This window comes from Arachis hypogaea, chromosome 3, assembly GCF_003086295.3.
Source record: "Arachis hypogaea cultivar Tifrunner chromosome 3, arahy.Tifrunner.gnm2.J5K5, whole genome shotgun sequence".
NCBI classification, from domain to species: Eukaryota; Viridiplantae; Streptophyta; class Magnoliopsida; order Fabales; family Fabaceae; genus Arachis; species Arachis hypogaea.
Genome location: NC_092038.1, coordinates 113,905,958 through 113,929,197, shown reverse-complemented (window position 1 = coordinate 113,929,197; position 23,240 = coordinate 113,905,958). Strand labels below are relative to the sequence as shown.

The 23,240-nt window shown below is 33.4% G+C and overlaps 2 protein-coding genes across 2 annotated transcripts; both read right to left on the bottom strand.

Annotated features, from left to right (window-relative positions):
- Positions 1 to 14,203: 14,203 nt before the first annotated feature.
- LOC112790952 (11-beta-hydroxysteroid dehydrogenase 1B) lies at positions 14,204 to 15,995 on the bottom strand. The gene is made up of 4 exons (NM_001426610.1): positions 15,568 to 15,995; positions 15,371 to 15,456; positions 14,939 to 15,070; positions 14,204 to 14,877 (listed from the first exon to the last, which is right to left on the bottom strand). Exons 1-4 carry the CDS (start codon positions 15,941 to 15,943, stop codon positions 14,422 to 14,424), a joined length of 1,050 nt encoding a protein of 349 aa, NP_001413539.1. The 5' UTR covers positions 15,944 to 15,995; the 3' UTR covers positions 14,204 to 14,421.
- A 1,280-nt stretch (positions 15,996 to 17,275) lies between these two features.
- On the bottom strand, positions 17,276 to 20,374 carry LOC140183549 (uncharacterized). The gene is made up of 8 exons (XM_072231998.1): positions 20,210 to 20,374; positions 19,103 to 19,203; positions 18,949 to 19,013; positions 18,504 to 18,860; positions 18,263 to 18,398; positions 18,094 to 18,163; positions 17,845 to 17,973; positions 17,276 to 17,637 (listed from the first exon to the last, which is right to left on the bottom strand). Exons 1-5 carry the CDS (start codon positions 20,372 to 20,374, stop codon positions 18,292 to 18,294), a joined length of 795 nt encoding a protein of 264 aa, XP_072088099.1. The 3' UTR covers positions 17,276 to 17,637; positions 17,845 to 17,973; positions 18,094 to 18,163; positions 18,263 to 18,291.
- Positions 20,375 to 23,240: the final 2,866 nt, after the last annotated feature.

Genomic DNA, 23,240 nt, shown 5'->3' with positions numbered 1-23,240 from the left:
GGGGCTTGATTGGGACCTTGGAAATTTTGAAAAGAGATTTTTGGTGGTAAAAATCTGTTCTTGGAGGTGTTGAGACCTAGAGGGCTTGTGGACAAGTGGTTTGGAAGTGCTCCGGTTGAGCTTGAGAAATCGGCTAAGATATGGTCTTGGTTTCTCGTATATAATATGTAATGTGATAGGAAATACTTAGGCTAGAGGCCCTAAGATAGGCATTGAATTGTTGATGTTGTTGAATGGTTAAGATATATGATGTGGTCATATATGTGATGATGATTATTGATGCCTTGATGGTATGATGTATGAGAATTATGCATGTTGTGATATATGCTTGATGAGTAATTGAGGTTGAATTGTGGATGACACCATGTTGATGGTGAGTATGATATTGAGTATGTGTAATGATGGTTAATTGGAAATGGTATTAATGGAAATTGGGATGAGAAAGTATGTATGACATGTTTATGTGTTGTCTCTTAGCCATTTGATTGAGAAGTGTTAAAATGGTGGGATGATGTTTTGTGAATTGTGGTGAAGTGTTGAGGTGTGAGTTGAAGAGGCTTGATGTTGATATTGGTACATTTTGATTGATTTCAAAAAGGGTTGAAATTGGCATGTTTTGGTTGATTTTGAAAAGAGTTGAAAATGGCTTGTTTTGAAAATGGCACATTGTGGTTTTGTTTGAAAACATGGTTTTTAGGTATACTTTGACGGGATATAACTTGGACTACGAATCCCCGTTTTGTACCAAACTTATTTAGAAATGAAATTGGATCCAGGATGTCCATGCCATTTGAAGAACGGGCGGAAAATGATTTCAAATGAGAAAGTTAGGTCTATCGGAAGATTGGGGGTTGAATTTGTGAATTCTGCAGCTTTTAACTTAGAAAATTTTTAACAGAATGACCCCCACGCGTAGGCGCACTTGGCGTATGCGTGTCGTTCTTCAAGAAGGCACCATCCACGCGTGCGCGTGGTGTGCGCGGGAGCGTCGATGTGCTGCACCAAATGCCCAGCCTTTTTCCCGAGAGTTGTGCCAGTTTTGTGCCTGGGGCACAAATGTACCGCGCGTGCGCGTGGCTGACGCGTACGCGTCGTTTGGCTAATTTTCAACCCACGCGTCCGCGTGTATGACGCTTGCGCGCCGATGAGCTTTGTGGCCATCCACGCGTGCGCGTGGCCCTGTTTTCATCTCAAAATTGATTTTTGAGTTTTAAAAGCCAATTTTCATACTTCTAAGCCTCTGATCTCACCACTTATGTCTTAAATCATTATGATATGCCTAGCAATGAGAAAAGAAGCTAGTAAATGTGGTAACTTGCGAGTGAAGCAAAGGGAAAAATGAATGATCAATGAGGATCAAAGATGATTATGTGAGGTGCGGAGGATGGCGGTGAAAGTGCTTGTTATGCCATGGGCCGAAGGGCCGTAATTGTTAATGAATTGGCTGGTTATGGATTTAACCGTGAGCCGGATGGTTAAATTATTGCCGTGATACGGCGGAGCCATGATTATGTATAAGTATAAATGCATATATGTTGTTGAATGAATTGTGAATATTTGCACTTCCACTATTGGAGATGAGAGTTTCCCTGGGAGAAAGCAGTGGCTAGCCACCACGTGCTCCAGGTTGAGACTCGAAGCTCTTTTGACCCTATGTCGTAAGTGTGGCCGGGCACTGGAAAGTCTCGGATGAGTTCGCCCCTGTAAATATTCACCAGTGAGGGTGATGGATATGGATCATGATTATGATCAAGTTTATGACGAGTATAACTCGAGTTGGGGATGCGCGATAGAGGGACAGTCCAATGGTTAGCTACCAGGACTTGTCGGGTTGGATCTATAACCGACAAATGATATCATCAGCCGTTAGGGACAGACATCCATCATATGCATACTATGTGAATTGATTGAGATTGCCTACTTGACTGCATATTACTTGCTATTTGTCTAAATGCCTTATTTGTTCCTATTTGTATATCTCTTGTCTAATATAACTGTGTTTGCTATATTATACTCCTGCTCGTGGTTGGGAGGTCTGAAGGAATTGGAAAGGGAAGTATTAGTTAGACTGAAGAATCTTTAGTCAGATGTCCTTTACGGTTTAGCTTGTTTATAAGCTTCGATTTTATCTGGAGGGAGTTCTAGGATTGCCTTCGGCTTTCCTCTATTATTATATATTATATATGTGGAAGCTATTACCATGCTGGGAACCTCTGGTTCTCACCCATGTGGATTTTGTGGTTTTTAGATGCAGGACGTGAGGTTTCTCGCTGAGGCATGTTGTAGACTTCTGGATTAGCGAAGATCCTTTGTTCTCGGGACTCTGTTTTGATTTTATGATTTCTCTTAGATACTTTATCTTCATTGAATAATACATACTGTGATGACTCCTCTTATAGGAGATTTTGGAGAATAGGTTCTCTGTCTTTGTGTCCCTTTGGGTTTCCTTGGGGTTTCCTTATTTTATTTACTTGTATATATATGTTGCTATGCTCGGACCGGTTATCTTCGCAACCGGATTTTGAGTTTTGATGTTCCTGTTTTTGGCACTCTTTTGTATATATATAATCCCACGTTAGTTTATTCTTGTTCGCTACGTTATCGATCGGAGTGTTGCACTTTTCGAGTTACAATTTTTGTTTTATCTCTTTTCTTAAAAAAAGGCTCCTAGTTATAATCATTTTTCACAATACTATTCGTACTAATTTTTTATTTTAGAGGTCGTAATACCTTGCCATCTCTGAATTATGACTTAAGCACAAGACTCTGTATAGTAGGTGTTACACCAATTGTTTTGTAACAATTTCTTTTTGTTTCAAAAGCTCTAATTGTTTTGTAACAAAAAATAAATTTGTCACAAAATGTAAGTATATTTTATAACAAAATTTTTTTTCAAAATGTTAAACACTTTGAAAGTAAAAAAATTTGTTTATATAATTTTTTTAGAATAATTTTATTTTGTTTCAAAAATTAAATTTTTTTACATATTATTTGTATTCATTAATTTTTCAAAATTGTAAATATTATTTTATATTTTTTTAAAAAATTAATATATAATTTTTATTAATAATCATATTAAAAAATATTAACTAAAAATTAATTTGTGAAAGCATAAAGAAATTTAATTAAATTATATTTATAAACTCCAATAATCAAATATAAAAGAAAAAACTAATAGGGTGAATCAGTAAGAAAACCCTAAGTGCTCAACCTCTAATTCGCACCTCACTACTCATCCCTGCGCCGTCTACTCCACCAAGCACAATGGAGCTCCTGCGGCAAGATGAAACACCAGCGTAGTCTCCGGAAGTGAACCGTCTGCTTTGTCTTCGTCTCCTCTCCTCTTCTACCATCGTTTACTCTGCCATCATGTTGTGTGCGTTGGAGTCGTGGTCTTTGGTAGTCGTCGTCCCGTCTTGTGCGCCGTAGTTGTGTGGTGTGGTCGTCATGGTGGTGGTCTTCGTGGTGGTGGTCGTTGGCACTGTTCGTGGTCACCGTTTCGTCATCTCTGCTCCTCTACATCCTGTGCATCGTGCTCTGCCTCCGCTGGTCTAATTTGGCTTTCTTTCTTCTGCTGCTGGTCTGGTCTGGTTCGATTGTTTCTCTGCTGAAGGTAAGTGCAATTTATTTGAGTATTGTTAACTGTATTGTTAGTTGATAATCTACTGATGTTAGCTCAAATAAACATGATAGCATTTTTCGAATGCTTAATGCCTTGTAGTTACTTTTTCATGATAGCATTTTTAGAATGCTTAATAAAAATATTCAAATATGAGAGCATTTCGGATTGGTATTGCATAGATTATGTTTTGGATGATAGATTAATTAAATAGATTATGAGGTGTTTGTGTATTTCTTTGGTTTATGGATGAATGCTTATTTGTGTGTGTGCTTATTTACTTTTATGTTAAAGAACTGAAGATTAAGAGATTGGAGCTTCATTAGGGTTCTGTAATTGTGTGCTTGACTCAATGAATGGAATATAATTTAGATAATATAGTATAATATTTTATTGTTCTATTTTTGGAGTCATGCAAAAATATGTATACATTATTAAACAAGCAACAAACTGCAAGAGAAACATAATTGTAAGTAGCCTTCTCTTTGTTAATTATAGTTATATGAAAGTTGGTATCTGATTTTAAAAGTACCCTGCTAATGGTTTTATGGCTTCTTCATATGGTAGTAGAATATAGTCTTTTCACACCAAATGATATTGGCTAAGAAATTTTTAATTAGTGATTGTTATTCAAGCTACTTTTGTTGTTTCAAATCTAAATTCTAATACGAGTTTCAAATCTATTTTATTGTTTTGGAATAGTTTGATTATCATATATATTTTAGTATTTCAACTCATTTTATGATGTTACTACTATTTTGGTTTACTTAATTTCTATTTATATTTTTTGTGTGCAAATAAATACCACTGCATGATGACCTTTGAGAATGATGAAAGTTAAGAAATAAAACTAGCTAGGAAAGGGGCTAAGAAATCAAAAGCTAGTTGCAACTTTAAAAAACTTTTTTTGTTTAAACTGAGTGAATGATGCTGTATTTGATTTATTAAATGACGATGATGCTGAAAATTCTGTTTGTTAGAGTGCAGAATTTATTGAAAGGCTAAAAGCCAAGTTTCATGATTAAATTAATTGATGATACATGTTAATGATTACTTGAGATGATGTTGGACTATTTATTATATATGATGCTATAAATTGATTATAATATATGTGAATTATTTGAGTGATTTATGACTGGATTGTGTTGACTAATGCAAAAATTGTTGATTTCATATGAGTATGCTTAAATGTGAAAACTAATCAAAAATGGTGATTTATTAATCCTGAGCACTTGGGGCTAATTTAATCTTTTCAACAAGTCACAATAGGTAAAAGAAAGTTAGAATGCAAGGTTAGAGTGAGTGAAAAGCTAGGAATCAATTTTTGACCTCTCAAAACCCAAGGTTACATGTTGCAGAATTATGTAGTTTCACACAGCATTTTGTGAACAAAACTGGGAGTAATTTAGCCACTCAAAATGGGTAAAATTATTTTTTATAAAACTTTGATATGTCTATATTGTTTCTCTAAAATTTCAGAATTTTTCGATGTGTGGTTTGGGAGATATGATTTTTAGAAAATGGTCATTTTCTACAGAAATATTGATGTCCGAATTCTGGAACAGCAACTTCAAAATCATATATCTCAATACTCTAAAATTCTTTGGAGGTGAAACCAAAGAGGGGTGAAATATTAGGATGTCTAGTATTTTATGTCCAAATTTCAGGACAATTCGACTTTTATAGAGAAAGTTGTGCTTTCTGGAAGCAGGACTGTTCACTGTTGTGACAGCATCCTTTCCTTAAAATAAAACCATATTTCAAGAGGCATAACTTTTTCTAGAGAAGTGAAAATTCTCTGGGACTTAAACTGGGTGAAAGATGGGTATTCTAGTTCAACCACACCAAAATTTAGGAGAATCCAACAAAAGATAGATGTTATATGATTTTTCTAAATTGGTTACTGCTTGCTGTTTTCTGAAGTGTACTAAATCAGTAGCCGATTTTTAAAAAAATCATATAAAAGTAAATTAGGTGGCAAAAGATATCTCTGGATTAGTGTGGCTTAGCTGTCAAGAAAGTTCAAGATAGTGTGGCTTAGCTGTCAAGTTGTTATTCAGTTTTATTTTTCCATTCTTGCTATACTTCTCTATTTTCAAAATATTTCCAAAAGTTAAGTATATTTGTTATGAGAACTTTGGTGGAAATTGTGCTTTGTAGTGAATTTTAGACAATTGATACTTATGTAAATTTAATGAATTAAATTATGATTAATTAGGCCGAGTTTATATATTGAATTGTCAATTTTTGATAATTTGCATTTTTGATTAGCTATTTTTAATATTTGAGAATAGATTCTTAAAGAATTAGTTAATTTTAACTTGTAAGTTTTAATTTTATTTTTACTCTGATGAAGATATATACTGTTATATGTGGTTTTTTAATTTTGGTTTTCATTGCTCATATTTGCAGGGGTACAAAATTGATGCCAACATGCTAGACTTTATATTGACTAAAATATGCTAGAAGAGTCAAGAATTATAAATTCGATATGATACAATTTTATGTTAGGAAAAAGTTGTGTTTAATTGAATTTGTAGAACTTATTTTATTGTAAAAGAATCTTAATGACATGTAAGATATTCTAATTATCTATATGATTATATATTATATAAATATTAAGTTAGCGTGTTTAGAAAATTAATTGATATATCAATTATTTAATTAAATATTTTAAAATGAATTTTCTATTTTTGTAACTAAGAATAAAAAATGTTACAAATGTAAGTAGTATTTTGTAACAAAATATTATGACACAAAAGTTTAAATTGTTACGAAAACCATTTTGAAGATCAAAATTTGTTATCACTTTTGTAATAACTTTTGATTTTTTGTATTAGAAAAATTTGTTACAAAATATTATTTTGAATTGTAACGTTTCCATTTTTTGTTACAAACACTTTTTATAATGGGATATATTACAACGGTTCCCTTTTTTTGTTACAAAATCCTTTTGTTTCAAAATTTCAACTTTTTGTAACAATTTTTTTGTTACAAATATTGTTTTTTCTTGTAGTGTGCAAACCCATCAGAGTACAAAGCTAGTCTGACATTTCTGCGCTCGCTCGCAAACATAGGATGGATTGAATCAAAATGCTTCCAAGCTTCTTCGTTTGACGGATGCATCATGATTTCATCATCTTTCTTGTTGTTACTATGCCAAGTCATGTGAGGGGCCAAACTCATCGATGCAAATAATCATTTTAGTCTAGAAATTAAAGACAAATAGTGCATTCGTGTCATTGAAATTCCCTTTAACCGGAATTTACCGTTCTGGTTCCTCTCGAGTTGGAACCTCGGCGATTTACAAAATCTACGTTCATTTAGGTCTATGTTTGTCTTGTAGTACAGCATACAACTATTCAGACAACGATCAATTTTCACTGCATTTAAACCCAACTTTGAAACTAGCTTCTTTGCTTTGTAGTGCTTTTGGAGGATGCCAGTGGACCCAACAGATATCATTTTGTTGCAAAGCGTAGCCCAGTTTTTAAAGGACTCTTGGATATGATTTGACTCTGACTTAATACTCATCATCCTAACACATGCAGATAACTCTGAATGATCGCACCCCTCGTACAAAGGTTTCGCAACAAATTCTAACAGATGATAAAATGTCTTTGCTTCTGGGTTAGGCTGTTCTTTAGCCTCTTCCAATTCAATAACACCTGTTGTATGACACACAATCTCATTGTATCTCTCTTGGTTAGCCTCACAAGTCATGTCATTCATGTTTAAATCTCTCGATACTCAAACCCTCGTTGATTGACAACCAGACCTATTCAAATTAGAGGCAGATCGATTTATTTCCTGCTCGTCCACTTCTCCGTGTTCCGTCTAAATCCAATATTCATCCTTGAACCCGTTACGGTAGAGGTGAAGTGTTATGTCCGCCAGTCCTAACCACTTAGTCAATCGACACTTTTGACACTGACACCTAGAAACCCCTTCAAACATAAACAATTCCATGCTGAAATCATGCGTGACAAATGCATCAACTCCCTCAAAGAATTCTGGTTTTAAACTCCATGGGCCATTGTTATCCCTATCATACATTCATAAACAATGACTCGGAATCATATCGAAACACACAATCTAGAATTCAATGAACAATAGAAACTATTTAAGTTTTTAGAAAATTCGGTAGTGTCCCCTATAATTAGAATCTTCTGCCAAATACAATTATTCTGACATACCAAACATGTAGCAAATAATTTAAACAATAATTCATAAACCTTCTCCTTAATTCACTACAATAATATATACTATTTTTTAGGATTATTATGTGTCAAAAAAAATTAAAATTCGTCAAAAAAACAAATTTTGACACTATTTTAACTGTGAAAATATGTTAATAAAAGTTTTGTCAAAAATAGTATTTTTGACATATAAGTAATTGTAAAAAAAGTTTAAATCTTATTTTGATAAATATTGACCGTCAAAAATAATTTGTTAGAAAAATTTGAGAATATATTTTTTGTGATACTTATTAATCGTCAAAAATACTATTTATTTTGACATTTATTGACCATAAAAAATTCTCAACAAAAATTTTTAACAAAGAATGAGATGAGATCTTGAAACTGAAGAATAAACTCAGATTTTGAAGATGAAGAATGAGTAATATGATCCTAAATTGAGAGTAGTGTGATGCCAAAATTGACGGAGCTCAATGAAGAAAAAGAATAATGGAGTAAGTTGAAAATAAATAAGTGTCAAAATTGAGGAGTAACTTTCTACAATCGAATTATTCATAAAAAATATAGAAAATTTGACATTTGTAATATTTGTAAAAAATATATATTAGTTTTTACACTTAACTATGGCCGTTAAAAAAAATCATGTTAAAATAGCTCTCTTTTCTTGTAGTGATTCAGTAACATTCATTAAATAAATACAATAGTTTTCACGTAGGAAACAGCTACAGGCATAAATCATTAACATACAGGCATTCAGTAAAACATCAAATTCTAACCGTTCTAGTGCGTAACCCCTTATAACTCCATAAATTTCCAACAAACAAGGGATTCGAGAAGGTGCCACTACGCGACCTTCTCCTACTTTGATTCTGTCCCAAAACTCTATCTTAGGAAAAGTAAGTCCAACATAAAATTTAAACAATTCATTATATCCAGAGATAGAAAATTAACTTAAAATATTACTACACATACAACAAAAAAAGGAAACTCCAATTGAGCTCAGAAGCAATTGCACCGTCCTAACGAAAAGGATTACTTATTAAATTCACAAGTTGAAACTAATTCAAAAACTAATTTAAAAAATACATAAAACTCATTATTCTAATTAATTAAACTTAATTCTTAATTCAACCAAACTAACAAGAGGCATGACAAATTTAATTTCCACTTACATTAAATTAACACGACAACGCTTAATAACATACTTCATTAAGTAAATTTAACCACTAATTTAACAACTAAAACTAACAAAATGTTAAATTCACAAAATAATATAAAAAACTATAATAACCATACCAAAAAACCAATCTGATCATAGTGACTATAGGATCTCTTTAACATCGTCGTGACAGAGGCGACGACAACAGCAATGTGAACCTCAACCACGGCGGAAGATGAGGCAGGGACAATAGCAGCAGTAGCAGATTCGCCGAACATTTGCAGCGGTGATGATAGCGGGTGCTTCCTCCTCGGTGCTGATGTCGGCAGCAAGCTCCGGTAGTGGCCACGTTGACTGCTGCCTCCAGAGGTGTGAGCAGATGAGGAGAGAGAGAGAGAGAGAGAGAGAGAGAGAGAGAATGGCTTTGTAAAGTGAGTGGAAAGGGCTTCGTGTTTGAATTTATCCCCAAATTTATCGTCGGAATAATTCGACAGTAACGTCTTTCGTGTGCCCAATACACAACGTTTCTCTAAACGTTTCCGTCGGATCTAGCTCCTGGTAAATCCAACAACAATGAATGCGCCGATATTTTTTTTCCGCCAAATGTTACCATCGACGTTACTGTCAAAAATAATGTTCCGACCGTAGTAAATCAATGTGACAAATTCATTGCCAAATCTGACGGTAAGTACGACGGAATACTTGCCGCTAATGTCTGATGTCAAATTCGACGGTATTCAACATTTTTCATGTAATAAAAAGTGATGACATGATGATAGAAAAATTATAAAATGAGGATTGCACTACAATTTTATGTAACAATATTAGGAATTATCTAATATGCCAAGAGTTTATTGTGTTATTGTTTTATTCTCTTTTTTATACATTATAAAAAAATCGCAGATAGATAGATAAATAAAAAATTTTATAAAATAATTTTTTTTCCAAATAAGATATTTAATATTAAAATTTAGTCCATTGATATGAATTAAAGTTTTTTATAATATTTTTTTTTTGAATTAGATATTTTAGTGTATGAAGTTGAATATAAAATTAATGCTACATTGACTATATATAGATGCTATTCTCTATGATAATATAAATATAGTTCTAAGATGGATGCTTTCTTCTATATGTTGTTGCAATGAATGGCATGAAAATTTTATATAAAATTTAAAACTTTGTGTCATTCATTCACCTTAACACTACTTTTAGTCTCCTTTAATATATTATAATTTATACGTTATAAATAAATTAATAGATAGATAGATAAATAAAAATAATTTTTATAAAATAATTTTTTCTCCAAATAAGATATTCCATATTAAAATTTATACCATTTATATGAATTAATATTTTATACTATAAATTTTTTTGTAGAATTAGATATTTTAGTGTGTAAAACTATAAGAATATAAGATCAATGCTACATTGACTATAGATGCTATTTTTTATGGTAGTATAAATATAGTTTTAAAATAGATGCTTTCTTCTATATTGTTGTAATAGATGACATGGTAATTTTATATGAAATTTAAAATTTGATATATCATTCATTCATCATAACACTATTTTGGATTGTCCTTTAATATATTATAATAGATATTTATGACTCTCTTTAATAGTTGATTATTAATACATTAGCAAAGTATTCTCTTAAATTTTTTATATGTTATTGCAAAAATAATATCACATAGATTTTCACATACAAAAGTTTCATATTGAGATGTTTAAAAAATAATCTGACTATTATAATACATTTTTAAGAATAAAATTCAAAATAGCCCCTAATAATTACCTCGAAAGATAATGAGGCCCTTAACAAAAAAAAAATCCAACCCGATCCTTGACAATTACCTCGAAAGGACAACGAGGCCCCTATGTCAAAAAATATCTAGGTTATTTTTTTGGCACAGGAGCTAATCAGTCCCAAAAAAAATATCAGAAACCGGATTGGGTGTTTTTTTTTTTTTGGAGCCTCGTTCTTTCGAAGTAATTGTCAGGGGCCGGATATGGTATTCACTCTATTTTTAAACTAACACTTCTCTCTATTTTTATATTCTTACACTCTCACACTCAACCTAACAAATTCATTCTTTCTTTTATAATATATGAATTATTTTTTTTAATAAAAAAATACAATACACTCCTGTACATTATATTTTTAAATATTAATTAACACAATATGTTCTAGCATATTGTAACTGATAAATTAAAAAAATTCTACTACTGCAATTCACCCTGTATTGCAATTGATAAATTAAAAAAATCTATTACTGCAATTCACCCTTTTAAAAATTGTCTCGTCCAAGATTTTAAAAAATACCATAAAATTTAATAACTGAATATAACATCAAACACAAGATCTAAAAAATTTAGCCCCTGTAATTTGAAAGAAATGTTAGTATTTATGAATACTAATAAAAATAATAGTGTTTTATAAAAAAAAAACCATTAAAAAGAAAAAATAGATTCAAACAAAAAAGATGTATCATGGACATAAAAGATATTTTCCTCTTTTTTTTAATTTTTTCCGTGGATTTTTTTTTAAATTGTGTATTGTAAATTTGGTTATCTATCCATCTAGAAAAAAGAAAAAGAAGAAAAAATACGAGACCTTTTCCCCCTTGTTTCCATAGTTTTAAAAAACAAATCAAATCAGTCGGTTCGGTCAAAAAATCAATGAACCAAACTTTAAGTCGGTGTAAATCAGTAAGAATCGATCAAAATCGGTCAAAACCAGTACAAACCAGTCTAACCGAACCAGTTTATTTGGAAAATGTTCCAAAATGTTGTAAGTAAGGTTCAAACCAAGAACCTTAATGTTGTAGCATCTTCTCTTTGCCATTCAGCCATCATGCTTTTTATTATTATATATGACAAATAGTAATTATATAGTATACATTCAATTATATAATTTTATAAATATCTAATTTAATTTAATCTTGTATTCTCTATTTTTTAATTAATTATATTTTAATTATGTATCATTATTAATATAAATATAAATTTCACTAAAAAATTATTAATCTGCTTGATATATTTCAATGCTAATATTGTCATTAACGTTATTTGTTTTGATACTAGTGTTAAAATCTATTGATATTATAGTTAAATGATAGGCTTTGTGAATTAATTATTACTCTTATTGTTTCAAATTAAGATACTATTGTAGTAGTATTAACAAATTTTATATTTTTTATATTAATTATTTTTAGGGATAAGTATTGTTTTGGTCCTAACATTTAAGGTCAGAATCAAAACCGTCCTCAACGTAATTTTTTATTTAGAATCGTCCTTAACGTTTTATTTTGTATTAAAATCTTTTTTTTAATAAAATTTTTACTTTTATTACTAAATTACTCCTATTCTAATAAATAAAAAATTATAAAATTTAAAAAAAAAGAAAAGAATGCGATGGGTGGGGAGAAAGAAAAAGGGAAAGGCACATAGCAGGAGGAAAAGGGAAAGGGCGAGGGGGAAGGAAAAGGAGGGGAGGGGGGACGGCGCCGGCAAAGCTTGGAGCCATCGTCGCTGTCGTCGTCGGGAATCACCATTTATCCCACTACCAAAAGAAAGAAAGAAGAAATGAGAAAGGGCCTGCGACAAAGGAGAAGAGAAGAGGGAAAAGAGATGCGCCACCGCTACTAGGGCTCACCGCCGTCGTCGCGTCGTCATCGGCCCTTGGAGGAAGACCACGCCGCTGAGCCGTCGCTGCCGATTCGTCCAGGAGCTGCCGTCGGAGAAGCAGAACAGCGACGAGAGGGAGATGCGCGAGGAAGGAGAAAGGATGAAGCTCGAGACGGTGATGGAAAGGGAAGAGGCACAGGCAGCGTCGGTGGTTCTGTTTCGGCTTCTGCATCTGCTTCTTCTTCTGCATCTGCTTCTGATTCTGCTTTGACTTCTGCATCTGCTTTTTTTCTGCATCTACTTTTTTTCTGCTTTCGATTCTACATATGCATCTGTATTTTCTTCTGCTTCTGCGTTTGTTTTTACTTTGTTTCTGTTCTTAATTTTATTTCTGATTCTGATTTTGATTTATTATTTTTCTAATTTTATTGTTATTGTGTGTTGATTTTGTTGTTGAATTTGATGTTATTTCTGAATTTGAATGTGTTATTGTTGGTGTTCTTAAATCTAATTATTAGTATTTGATGGGAATAAAGAAAGTAGTGGTGGTGGAATAAAAGAGGTGGTGATGATGGTAAAAATGCTGGTGGTGGTAAAGGATATTTTTATCCGTTAAGAGTTAAAACCACAATTTTAATATAAAATAAAATGTTAAGAGTTAAAACCACAATTTTAATATAAAATAAAATGTTAAAGACGATTCTAAATAAAAAATTATGTTAAAGACCATTTCGATTCTGATCCTAAATATTAGAGACCCAAAATAATACTTATTCCTTATTTTTAGAATTTAAGACTTGATTAAATAATATTTATCCCTTACTTTTAGAATTTAAGACTTATCCCTTATTTTTAAAATTTAAGACTTATTCTTCATCCCTTACTTTTAGAATTTAAGACTTATCCCTTATTTTTAGAATTTATTTTTAGAATTTAAAACTTATTCTTCATAAAATGATAGTCATAGTCAAGATATATATTTCAAATTTTAGTTTTAAATTTTTTATTTTATTTTTTTATTTATGTAATAACTATATTTCAAATTTTAGTTTTAAATTTTTTATTATTTTATTTTTTTTATTTACGTAAAACCGATTGTAATAGTTCAACTAGTAATTTATTAAACTAATAAACCAATAACTTTATTAACTTAATAACTTTATGATTCGATTACTGATTCTCACAACTATGCTCATTTCTATTAAATTTTTGTACTATGCTTGTTTCTATTAAACTTTTGTCCGTATTAGTTATGTTTTCCATGTTTTTGTTGGCCTAGTTGACAGCCCACACCATAACGCTAAATTTTTGGGGCCCAATTTTCCATTTTACCCTCGCAGGAAGATTCAGGGTTACCGCTCCTGTATCATTCTCAACACTAATTAAGCAAGTTTCCCTTCATAATTCCTTCACTTGGTGTCACACATGTACTGGTAGGTCAATAATTGACCACCATTAGCCACCATTTCTTGTGCTACCATAGAACTAACCTTATAAAAAAACACTGTAAAATATAAAGGAGGTTTGAGAAAGATTATGAAGAGAAAATATAGCAATGGTAGTACTGAAATCTCAGTAGTGAATTGTGATGAAAGTAAGCAGTAAAACCACGTCTTGCAGATTTGACTTGTAGTGTTAACTAACATTTGGCTGTGATGTGAAAAGAGCAGACATATATGGTTAATTAACACAACAATGAGTAACGAAACCCTAAACAAAGATAATTGAAATAGAATTTAAAGATACATACAAGAGGCTATGGCCATGCACATTACTAACTATATTATGATGATATGGTAAGAAAGGGGGGGGGGTCAATCAGTCTTGACATCAGGGGATTGGATGGAAGGAGGGTAGAACAAGTTCTTGGCACCGGTGGCGTCTAGAATCTTCTTGCTAAGTGCATCACTTGTGGGAGTTCCGGGTGCAGTTAGATACAGCAACCTGAAGGTCCACTCGAGAAGCTCAGGGCAGAGGAGTTTGATGAGGTATGTCATCCTGAACCATGAGGGTACAGTTAGGCACCTGTCTCCCCTCAAAGTGCTCTTTATTATCGATTCGGCGCATCCACTCACTGACCCCACCGGCACTGCGCTCACCTCCACGTCTCTCAGATCCTGATCAACATCGACCTCCCCTTGTGCGCTTAGGAACTTCCCTTTCGTTATTTCCGACTCTATGTACCCCGGTGTCACGATTGTTATGCCTATTTCCGACCCGACCTCCACCCTCAGCGTTTCATACAGGCTCACCAATGCTGCTTTGCTTGCCTGTTACATTCACAATTCATTAATATGCACAATGCATTATTAATTCGTATGTGTTACTTACGCTATAGATGTGCCTTCTGGGCGCAGGCAACCATGAATCTACAGATGACATGACCACGATTTTGCCTCTGCTCTTCCTCAGATGCTGTAATGCATAACGGGTTGTGTATACTGATCCCCAAAAGTTTGTTTCCTACATATGTATATATCACATAATATTAACTATATACTCATATACATATATCTAGCTAAGAATAATTAAAGGGAACTGATTAATGACCAATATTTTAGAACTAGCACAGTTTATTTTTTTTTAATAGCAGGCAGTTAATAATATTTAAAACAACCAATACTAAAATCAGTCAAATCAGTCACTAGTATAATATTGGTTGAAGTACAAAATATACCTTAAAGAACACAGATATTTATACAAAATTAAAAATTTCGGTGCAAAATTGCCAGACTTAAATTTTTCTCTTGATTAATTACATACCATGATAGGCCTCAAATTGGAGATATCAGGGGTTTCTTCAAACAAGGTAGCAATGCTGATTGCCGCGTTATTTACAAGGTGATCCACTGGCACCATCACATCATCATCACACACACACAACCACAAACACTACTAGTTATGATTAACGATGATTAACTAATAAGTAAGAAGAGGAATTAACGTAGTAATTAACATACGTCTTCCAAAATGATTGACAGTTTGGTCGATCAATCGCATGCAGTCCTCAGGTTTGGAAACATCGGCACGCATAACGATAACATCGGGAGATCCAAGATGACGGGCTGTGTCAGCAACTTGATGGAGGGCAGTTTCCCTCCTCGCAGAAAGCGCAAGGCAAGCACCCCTCTTTGCATACTCGTACGCCAAATACTCCCCAATGCCAGAGGAAGCACCTGTTATGTGAACCACTTTACCAGCCACATTCTCACTCAGCAACCAGCTTAGGATGGACACCATAAACTTGAGGCCCCAGTACGGTGGCAAGAACAGGCATAGGAAAAAGAAGGTGAAGGGAGGAGCTACAAGGTTCAGAAACGTATGAATCAGGTCCATTATGCTAACAATCTTGGGATGAGGGTGCGTGTAGCGTAGTAGAAAATGTGTTAATAAGCATGGAAAGGTAGAAAGCCTAATTAACAGGGTGTCACCAGTGCATGGCAAGTATATGACACGTATTATCATGACGTCTGGCTCTATATATCAATCGGCCACGACCTCCGCCATATCAGAATCTTATGTCCAAGTGTACATATCACGCTTTCTCGAGTCTCTCATTTTATTGAAGTGCCACTACCTTATTAGCTTACATTTCATCTTTTAACTATTAATTTTAGACTGCAATGTTAGTCCGTGTAATGCGCAAAAGTGACCACTATTACATAAAGTTAGTAATAAGAAATAAAGGTAGTGCATGTTGACAAATTAAGTTCAATGCTATTTGACTTTTAAGCTTGTTTTTTTTTGGTGACTTTTAAGCTTGTTTAATTAAGATGAGATTGTGTGTAAAGTAGTAGGACAATTAAATATTTAAATCTCATTCGAGGGTGCAAACAAAGACCTCATCACATATATCATGATCGATCCATAAAAGTTTATTTCACACTTCTCAACAACTTATATGTTACCATCGGATTCACATACTCTAAATTCAGTTATTAATATAAAATATATTATAATAAAATAATATTTAAAATAAAATTTTTAAGTTATTTTAAATTAGCTTTTATTTTTTAAATTAATTAAATAAATTCTTTATTCTTAAAATCATAAATTTTTATTAGTCTAAAAATTATTAAATAATAATGCTATCGTTAAATAATAATTAAATAATAATACTAAAGAACTAAGATGGTTCCAGCCAAATACCTTTGGATCACAACTAGAAAATAGATTAATACAGACAGATTTACAAACGAATTTAGTCTTTATTACAGACGGATTTTTAATTACCGACAAAATTACCGACGGATTTTGTCTTTCTGTAAAAACCCCGTCAAAAATTATTTACTGACGGATTTTTTTCTGTCGAAAAATTACAGACGGATTTTTACCAGTTACCGATGGATTTTCTCTCTGTAAATTCTGCATCCATTTTTTCGAAGGCGACGAACTTTCCGACAGATTTTCCGTCTGTAATTACAGATGGATTTTCCGACGAATTTTCTGTCTGTAATAACAGACAGATTTTTCGACGAATTTTCAGTCGATAATTATAGACGAATTTTTCAAATTTTGAATACAGACAGAAAATCCGTCTGTAAATCTATCAGCAAGGTATTTTTTTTTGGATTTTTTCATTGCAAAATACACCTTTTTTCATACAAAATAAATATGAATTTAATAAATAAACTTTTTTATCTAATTTGTATTCGAATATTTATAATATTTCAAAAAATAAACAAATTTATTGTATTATCAAACTGAAAGAAAAAAGTAATAAACAAGAAAGCTAATATAATTCAAAAAAATAAACAAAGTGTATTGATACATCAACTATAATAATAAATAACAACTATACATCAACAAAATGTGTTAATACATCAACTATAATTCAAAACATAAATTCAGTGTATTGTTCTTCCAGGATCAGCTAAGAAGCCACCAAAGAGGCCAAGAAGGTTGAGAGTTCCCATTAAATTGGTAAATATTGTAGCAGATTTAGCTGATGGAAGATTCAAAATTCCAACCAAGAATATGACCAAGTTCATAGATATTTTCATAACACATTCTTTCAGCTAGTTCAGTTCCTGCATAGTGAAAAAAAGTATGCAAATTTAGAGAGTGTGTAAAAGAGAAGTGAATTTTTGAGAGCACCATACAAAAGTTCCATATTGCGAGACTGATCAACAACCTCCTAAGGATTCAGATCATAATAAAAACTTACTCATGCTGTAAAAACCTAATGAATTCCATATAGATGCATCTAAGAACAGATAAACTTGTATATGGAATACCTTATGTAAAGCGTTCACCAAAGCTGGGATGATACTGTCACTCAAAAATTTCAAATAGGATGCATCCCGACCTTGAGATTGCCCTTTTCTCAATAGCCAACTTTGCAGAACGTAATAGCTCCGGCATTGCTAAAATAATATAGGAAATCATAACCATTAAAAACAGCTGGGATAATGGCATAAAGCAACTTAATGAGCAGAGGAAAATTGTTAACAAAAAAAGATGCAACGGAACAATCATTCTTATACCTGAAACAGCTGCTTTTCTAACCTCCTCATAGAAGTAAAATTTAAGAAGTGGAACTAAAGTTCCTGCAACCTGTCCCACATGCAATTTAATACTCAGAAAAAGATGTTTCTATAAACAAAGTGCAATATGTAAAGGTGTTATTAACTTTTATAGTGTTTCCTGTCTAACCTGATCAATCCATGGAAAGAATCCTTCCTTCAACTCATCAGCATAATAGCAAAGCATGTTACAGGCTGTGGCCTTTTCTTCCAGAACACTAGTTTTGATACCAATTCTTTTGTCCCCAAGAGTGATGGTCTCCATACTATAATAGTATAATGAATAAACAAAACTTAGTTGGATTTATCTTGCCTAAGTAAAATTATCTATACAGAGGAAGGTCGGTTGGATAGTCCAACCTGAAGATTACCATTGTCAACATCACCCTTTGTACTAGAGGAATCTTGCTGCTGAAAAGAAGTGGTTGACGAAGCTTGTGCACCAGCTCTTTCTTGAATTTTCTTTTCAAGCTCTACTTTTTTGACATCTAGGAGATGTTTCCTTTCTTCAGAAAGAATACCTTTGTCCCCAGTCATTATTGCACTCTCAGTTTTCTTGGAGAATGACGTAGCTTCCAGAGATTTTCCAGCAGAAGGGGACCCTGAAGAGTTATTATTATCAGGTTGTCTCATATTGTTCAGACCTCCAAAAGGCATCATGGCCCCTGACGAGGTACCCAATTCAACAGAAGATTGTGAGTTTTTTTTGTGGTCAGTATGATCCTTTCCTGAATTTCCATCATATATCTTCCCATCAGTTACCAGTTAGGTGAGGAGAATAATTTATTATTTAACAATTAAATAAACACCAGTCACCTTCTCTAAAAAAAGTGGTTCCAAGAGCAATTTCAATATGTAGTTGCTTTGGTGCTAAACCATTTCTGCACATTTAAAACAATATATGAAAATATAATAAAACTTAGTTTGATCTTTTCATATTTAAATACTGGTAGCAAAGTTACGTTTTTACCTAAATGCTAGAAAACAAGGCACTGAGCTCGGAGCTGTTTCAACTGTTATTCTTTGAAAGGCACACCAGATGATCCACCAATCGTGGATCTTGCCATATATCTGGTAAAGCAATCAACTTGACTCACATACACCCTCAGAAAAAAAAAACTTGACTTATATAAATAGCAAGTACTTTAAGTTTTAATTTAGAATAATGGACATCCCCATATACTGTCAACTTAAGTTAGATGATTATAGAAATTATAGTAACTAGTAAAACTAAAAATAAAATGGAAAGAGAAAAGCTTAAAGTCATTATGAACAAAAAAATTAATGTCAGGCAATAACGAGAAATTAAGGACACATTTTAATTGTTCATCTTTATTGCAATTATTAAAGCCACTATAATTTTTATTTTATTTTATTTCTCCTCCTCCAAGTTTCAAAACGACAAAATGGCACCATGTCCAGTAAATAAACAGTAATAATAGAGATTTCTCAGTTGAAACATCAATTCCAAAAATCTGGCGTAATAGTTGGGATTGAATAGGCAATATACATGTATTGAATAAAAAAATGGAGCAAAAAGGGCATACTTCACCCATCATAAATAAGAAATCCTGAGCTCCAGCATTATATACAAGTATACGACAAATACCAGGCCTATTTTAGGTTCATCAGCTGAAGTAGTTGTGGAATTGTTAGTTCAGAGAGAGGGAAGGTTCAAGAACCGAGGAAAGTTTACAGAGGAAGTCCTAGGTCAAAAGCAAGTTACTTCTGACTGAGGCAAGAAAAATGAGACTTACAAGAGCAAAAACTAAAAACTCTATTTACTCCGTCTACTATATATACTTCCTTAACTAAATCTGCTAACTAACCGTTCACCACTATTAACAGCTGTATAACAAACTTTTTCAAAACTGCAAAGTGTGTAACTAACTTGCTAATTAATCTGACTCCTCATGTGATAGCCCCTCTCAAGCTGGAATTGGCAAAATCAACCATTCCAAGCTTGCTATGACATCTCTCAAAAATGCTTGGAGCTAGAGCCTTTGTAAATATGTCTGCAGTTTGGTTTGCAGTGGAGATTGGGAGTAATTTGATAACCTTGCCATTTATCTCTCACTATATGACAATCCATCTCAATGTGCTTTGTTCTCTCATGGAAGACTGGGTTTGCTGCAATGTGTAATGTTGATTGGTTGTCGCAATATATGGCTATTGGCTTCTCCAACTTCACTTTCAAGTCTTGCAAGATGTAGGTCAGCCACTGAGCTTCTCTAGTTGCCATTGCTAATGCCCTGTACTCTGCTTCGCATGATGAACTTGCAACTGTATTTTGTTTCTTACTCTTCCAAGATACAATTGAAGTTCCCAAAAAAAAAACAATACCCAGATATTGATCTTCTACTATCCGAACATGTCCCCCAATCACTGTCTGAGTATCCCGCTGGCTCTAAGTCTGAATGAGCTGAAAACATCAACCCAAGTGCTGGTGCTCCCTTGAGATACCTTAATACTCTAATGGCAGCTTCAAAGTGTTTATCTGTGGCACAATCCAAGAATTGACTGAGTTTTCCAACTGCATATCCAATCTCCGGTCTGGTGTTGGTCAAGTACAACAATTTTCCAACTAACTTCCTGTATTCTGAAGTTGAGCTTAATGGAGTTCCAGAATTCTTTGACAATGGCACTGTGTAGTCCATAGGTGTCGAAACTGTTTTGGCTTCAAGTAATCCATACTCTTTGAGAAGGTCGATGCAATATTTTCTCTGACATACAGTGATGCCCCTCCTGCATCGAGCCACCTCCAACCCCAAGAAGAATTTAAGCTCTCCCAAGTCCTTGATTCTGAATAGCTCATGCAAGTGATGCTTGATGAATTCAATCTCCCTTAAATCTGTCCCTGTTACAATCAAATCGTCAACATAAACTAAAATAACAGTGAATCCTCCTTTTGAATCTTTAGTGAACAGGCTGTAATCATTTCTGGATTGTTGGAAGCCAACTACTCTTAGAGCATCACACAACTTTGAATTCCACTGCCTGCTTGCCTGTTTTAGGCCATAAAGAGATCTGTCCAACCTACACACCATGTTTGGTGAAGAAACATTCAACCCGGGTGGAGGTTTCATGTAAACTTCCTCCAAAAGATCACCATGTAAGAAGGCCGTATTTACATCTAGTTGATGTAAGTGCCAGTTCTGCACAGCTGCAATGGATAGCACAATCCGCAATGTACTCATCTTCACTACTGGACTATAGGTTTCGAAATAATCAACACCAGCAGTTTGTGTAAAGCCCTGTGCCACCAACCTGGCTTTGTACCTGTCAATGCTACCATCAGAATTCATTTTGAGCTTGAACACCCATTTGCAGCCTACCGCCTTTTTTCCATTAGGTAGAGAAGTCAAAGTCCAAGTCTTATTTTCTTTCAATGCAGAGAGTTCAGCCTCAATTGCCGCTTGCCAACATGGATCACTGATGGCCTCAGCATAGCATTGTGGTTCTTTAATGGGATTTGGCAATAGAGGGTTTGTAGAGTGTTGAATTTGTATATTATGAAATTGAGACTGTGACTCACAAAAGAGAATAGTTGACTCTTCAAAAAAATTTTCAAAAACTTTAGGATAAAAATCTTGTAAAATTCCAGGATTGAATTGAAGATTATTGATGTAGTTGTGATTTATATCCGATGCAGTGGTCATACAATGATAGTCTGCTAAATATGATGGTTTTCTCCTGATCCTATTTGATTGTCTAATGTCTAAGTGTTGATGTGTTTGTGGTGGTACATTGTATATGATCGAGCTGTCATTTCCAATGGTTTCATGAGATGCTGATGGATAATTGTGTTCTGGTCGTACCACAGAACTTGATAGATGCAGGTCTTGTCTAGTTGAATGAACTAAGGAGCCATGTGATGTATGTGATGAATCATTGAATGAATTAGATGAATGCAGGTATGTTCCATTTGAGTGGTTTAAAGGGGCTTGTGGTGTATGTGAGGGCTCAATGAATGGATCCTCAAAATTTACCATGATACTTGGTTTTGGAGTTAGTGTCATAGTGTCAGATACTTGGTTATTGCCATTGTTGAAATATGATTGAAAGGGAAATTCATGCTCATAGAAGTATGTGTCTCTAGATAAGAATATCTTCTTTTCATTTAAATCATACAAGATGTAACCCTTAACTCCACTTTGATATCCTAGAAACACACACTTCTTTGCTCTTCCATCCAATTTGGATCTGCGAGCGTTCAGCGTTGAGGCATAAACCAAGCACCCAAAGACATTCAAATAACCCAAGTCTGGTAACTTTCCTTTTAAAATTTGATAAGGTGAAGTGTTTTTCAGCAATGCACTTGGAATCCTATTAATCAAATGAATTGCATGTGCTGCTGCAAAATTCCAAAAACGTTTTGGCAAGTTAGACTGAAACAACAAAGCTCTTGTGACAGTCAAGATATGTTGATGTTTCCTTTCCACAATGCCATTTTGTTGAGGAGTCTCAACACAAGAAGTTTGATGCAAAATTCCTTTTGAAGCAAAAAATTTTAAAAGTTTAAATTCAGGTCCATTATCTGACCTAATGCATTTTATTCTTGTATCAAATTGTGTCTCAATCATGTTTACAAAATTCTGAATTAAAATTCTAGTTTCACTCTTGGTTTTCATGAAGAACAACCAAGTGAACCTACTTTTATCTTCAACTACTGTCAAAAAATATCTATGACCTGACAAAGTTGCTGTACCTATAGGTCCCCATATATCCATGTGCACTATGTCAAACAATTTTTCTGATTTTGTAAGTCTTATTGGAAATGGTAATCTTTTTTGTTTGACATAGTGACACGGATCACAAGGTTTATTGCAATTTGTGTTTTTCAGGAACTCATAGTCCCTTTTCATTACATTTATTCTCTCATTTGGCAGGTGCCCAAGTCTGAGATGCCATAGAGTGCTTTCAGCAGTTTGTGAGGGTTGTGAGATGTGTGTTGTGAGTGCAGATGCATGCGCAATGTTGTTATGTGTAGCTGGAACAGGAATTAGACTTTCAAATGCATAGAGTCCCATTCTTTGTTCAGCTACACCAATAATCTTCGTGGTAGCTTTGTCCTGAATTTCACAATTATCCTCATCAAAAACCAATTT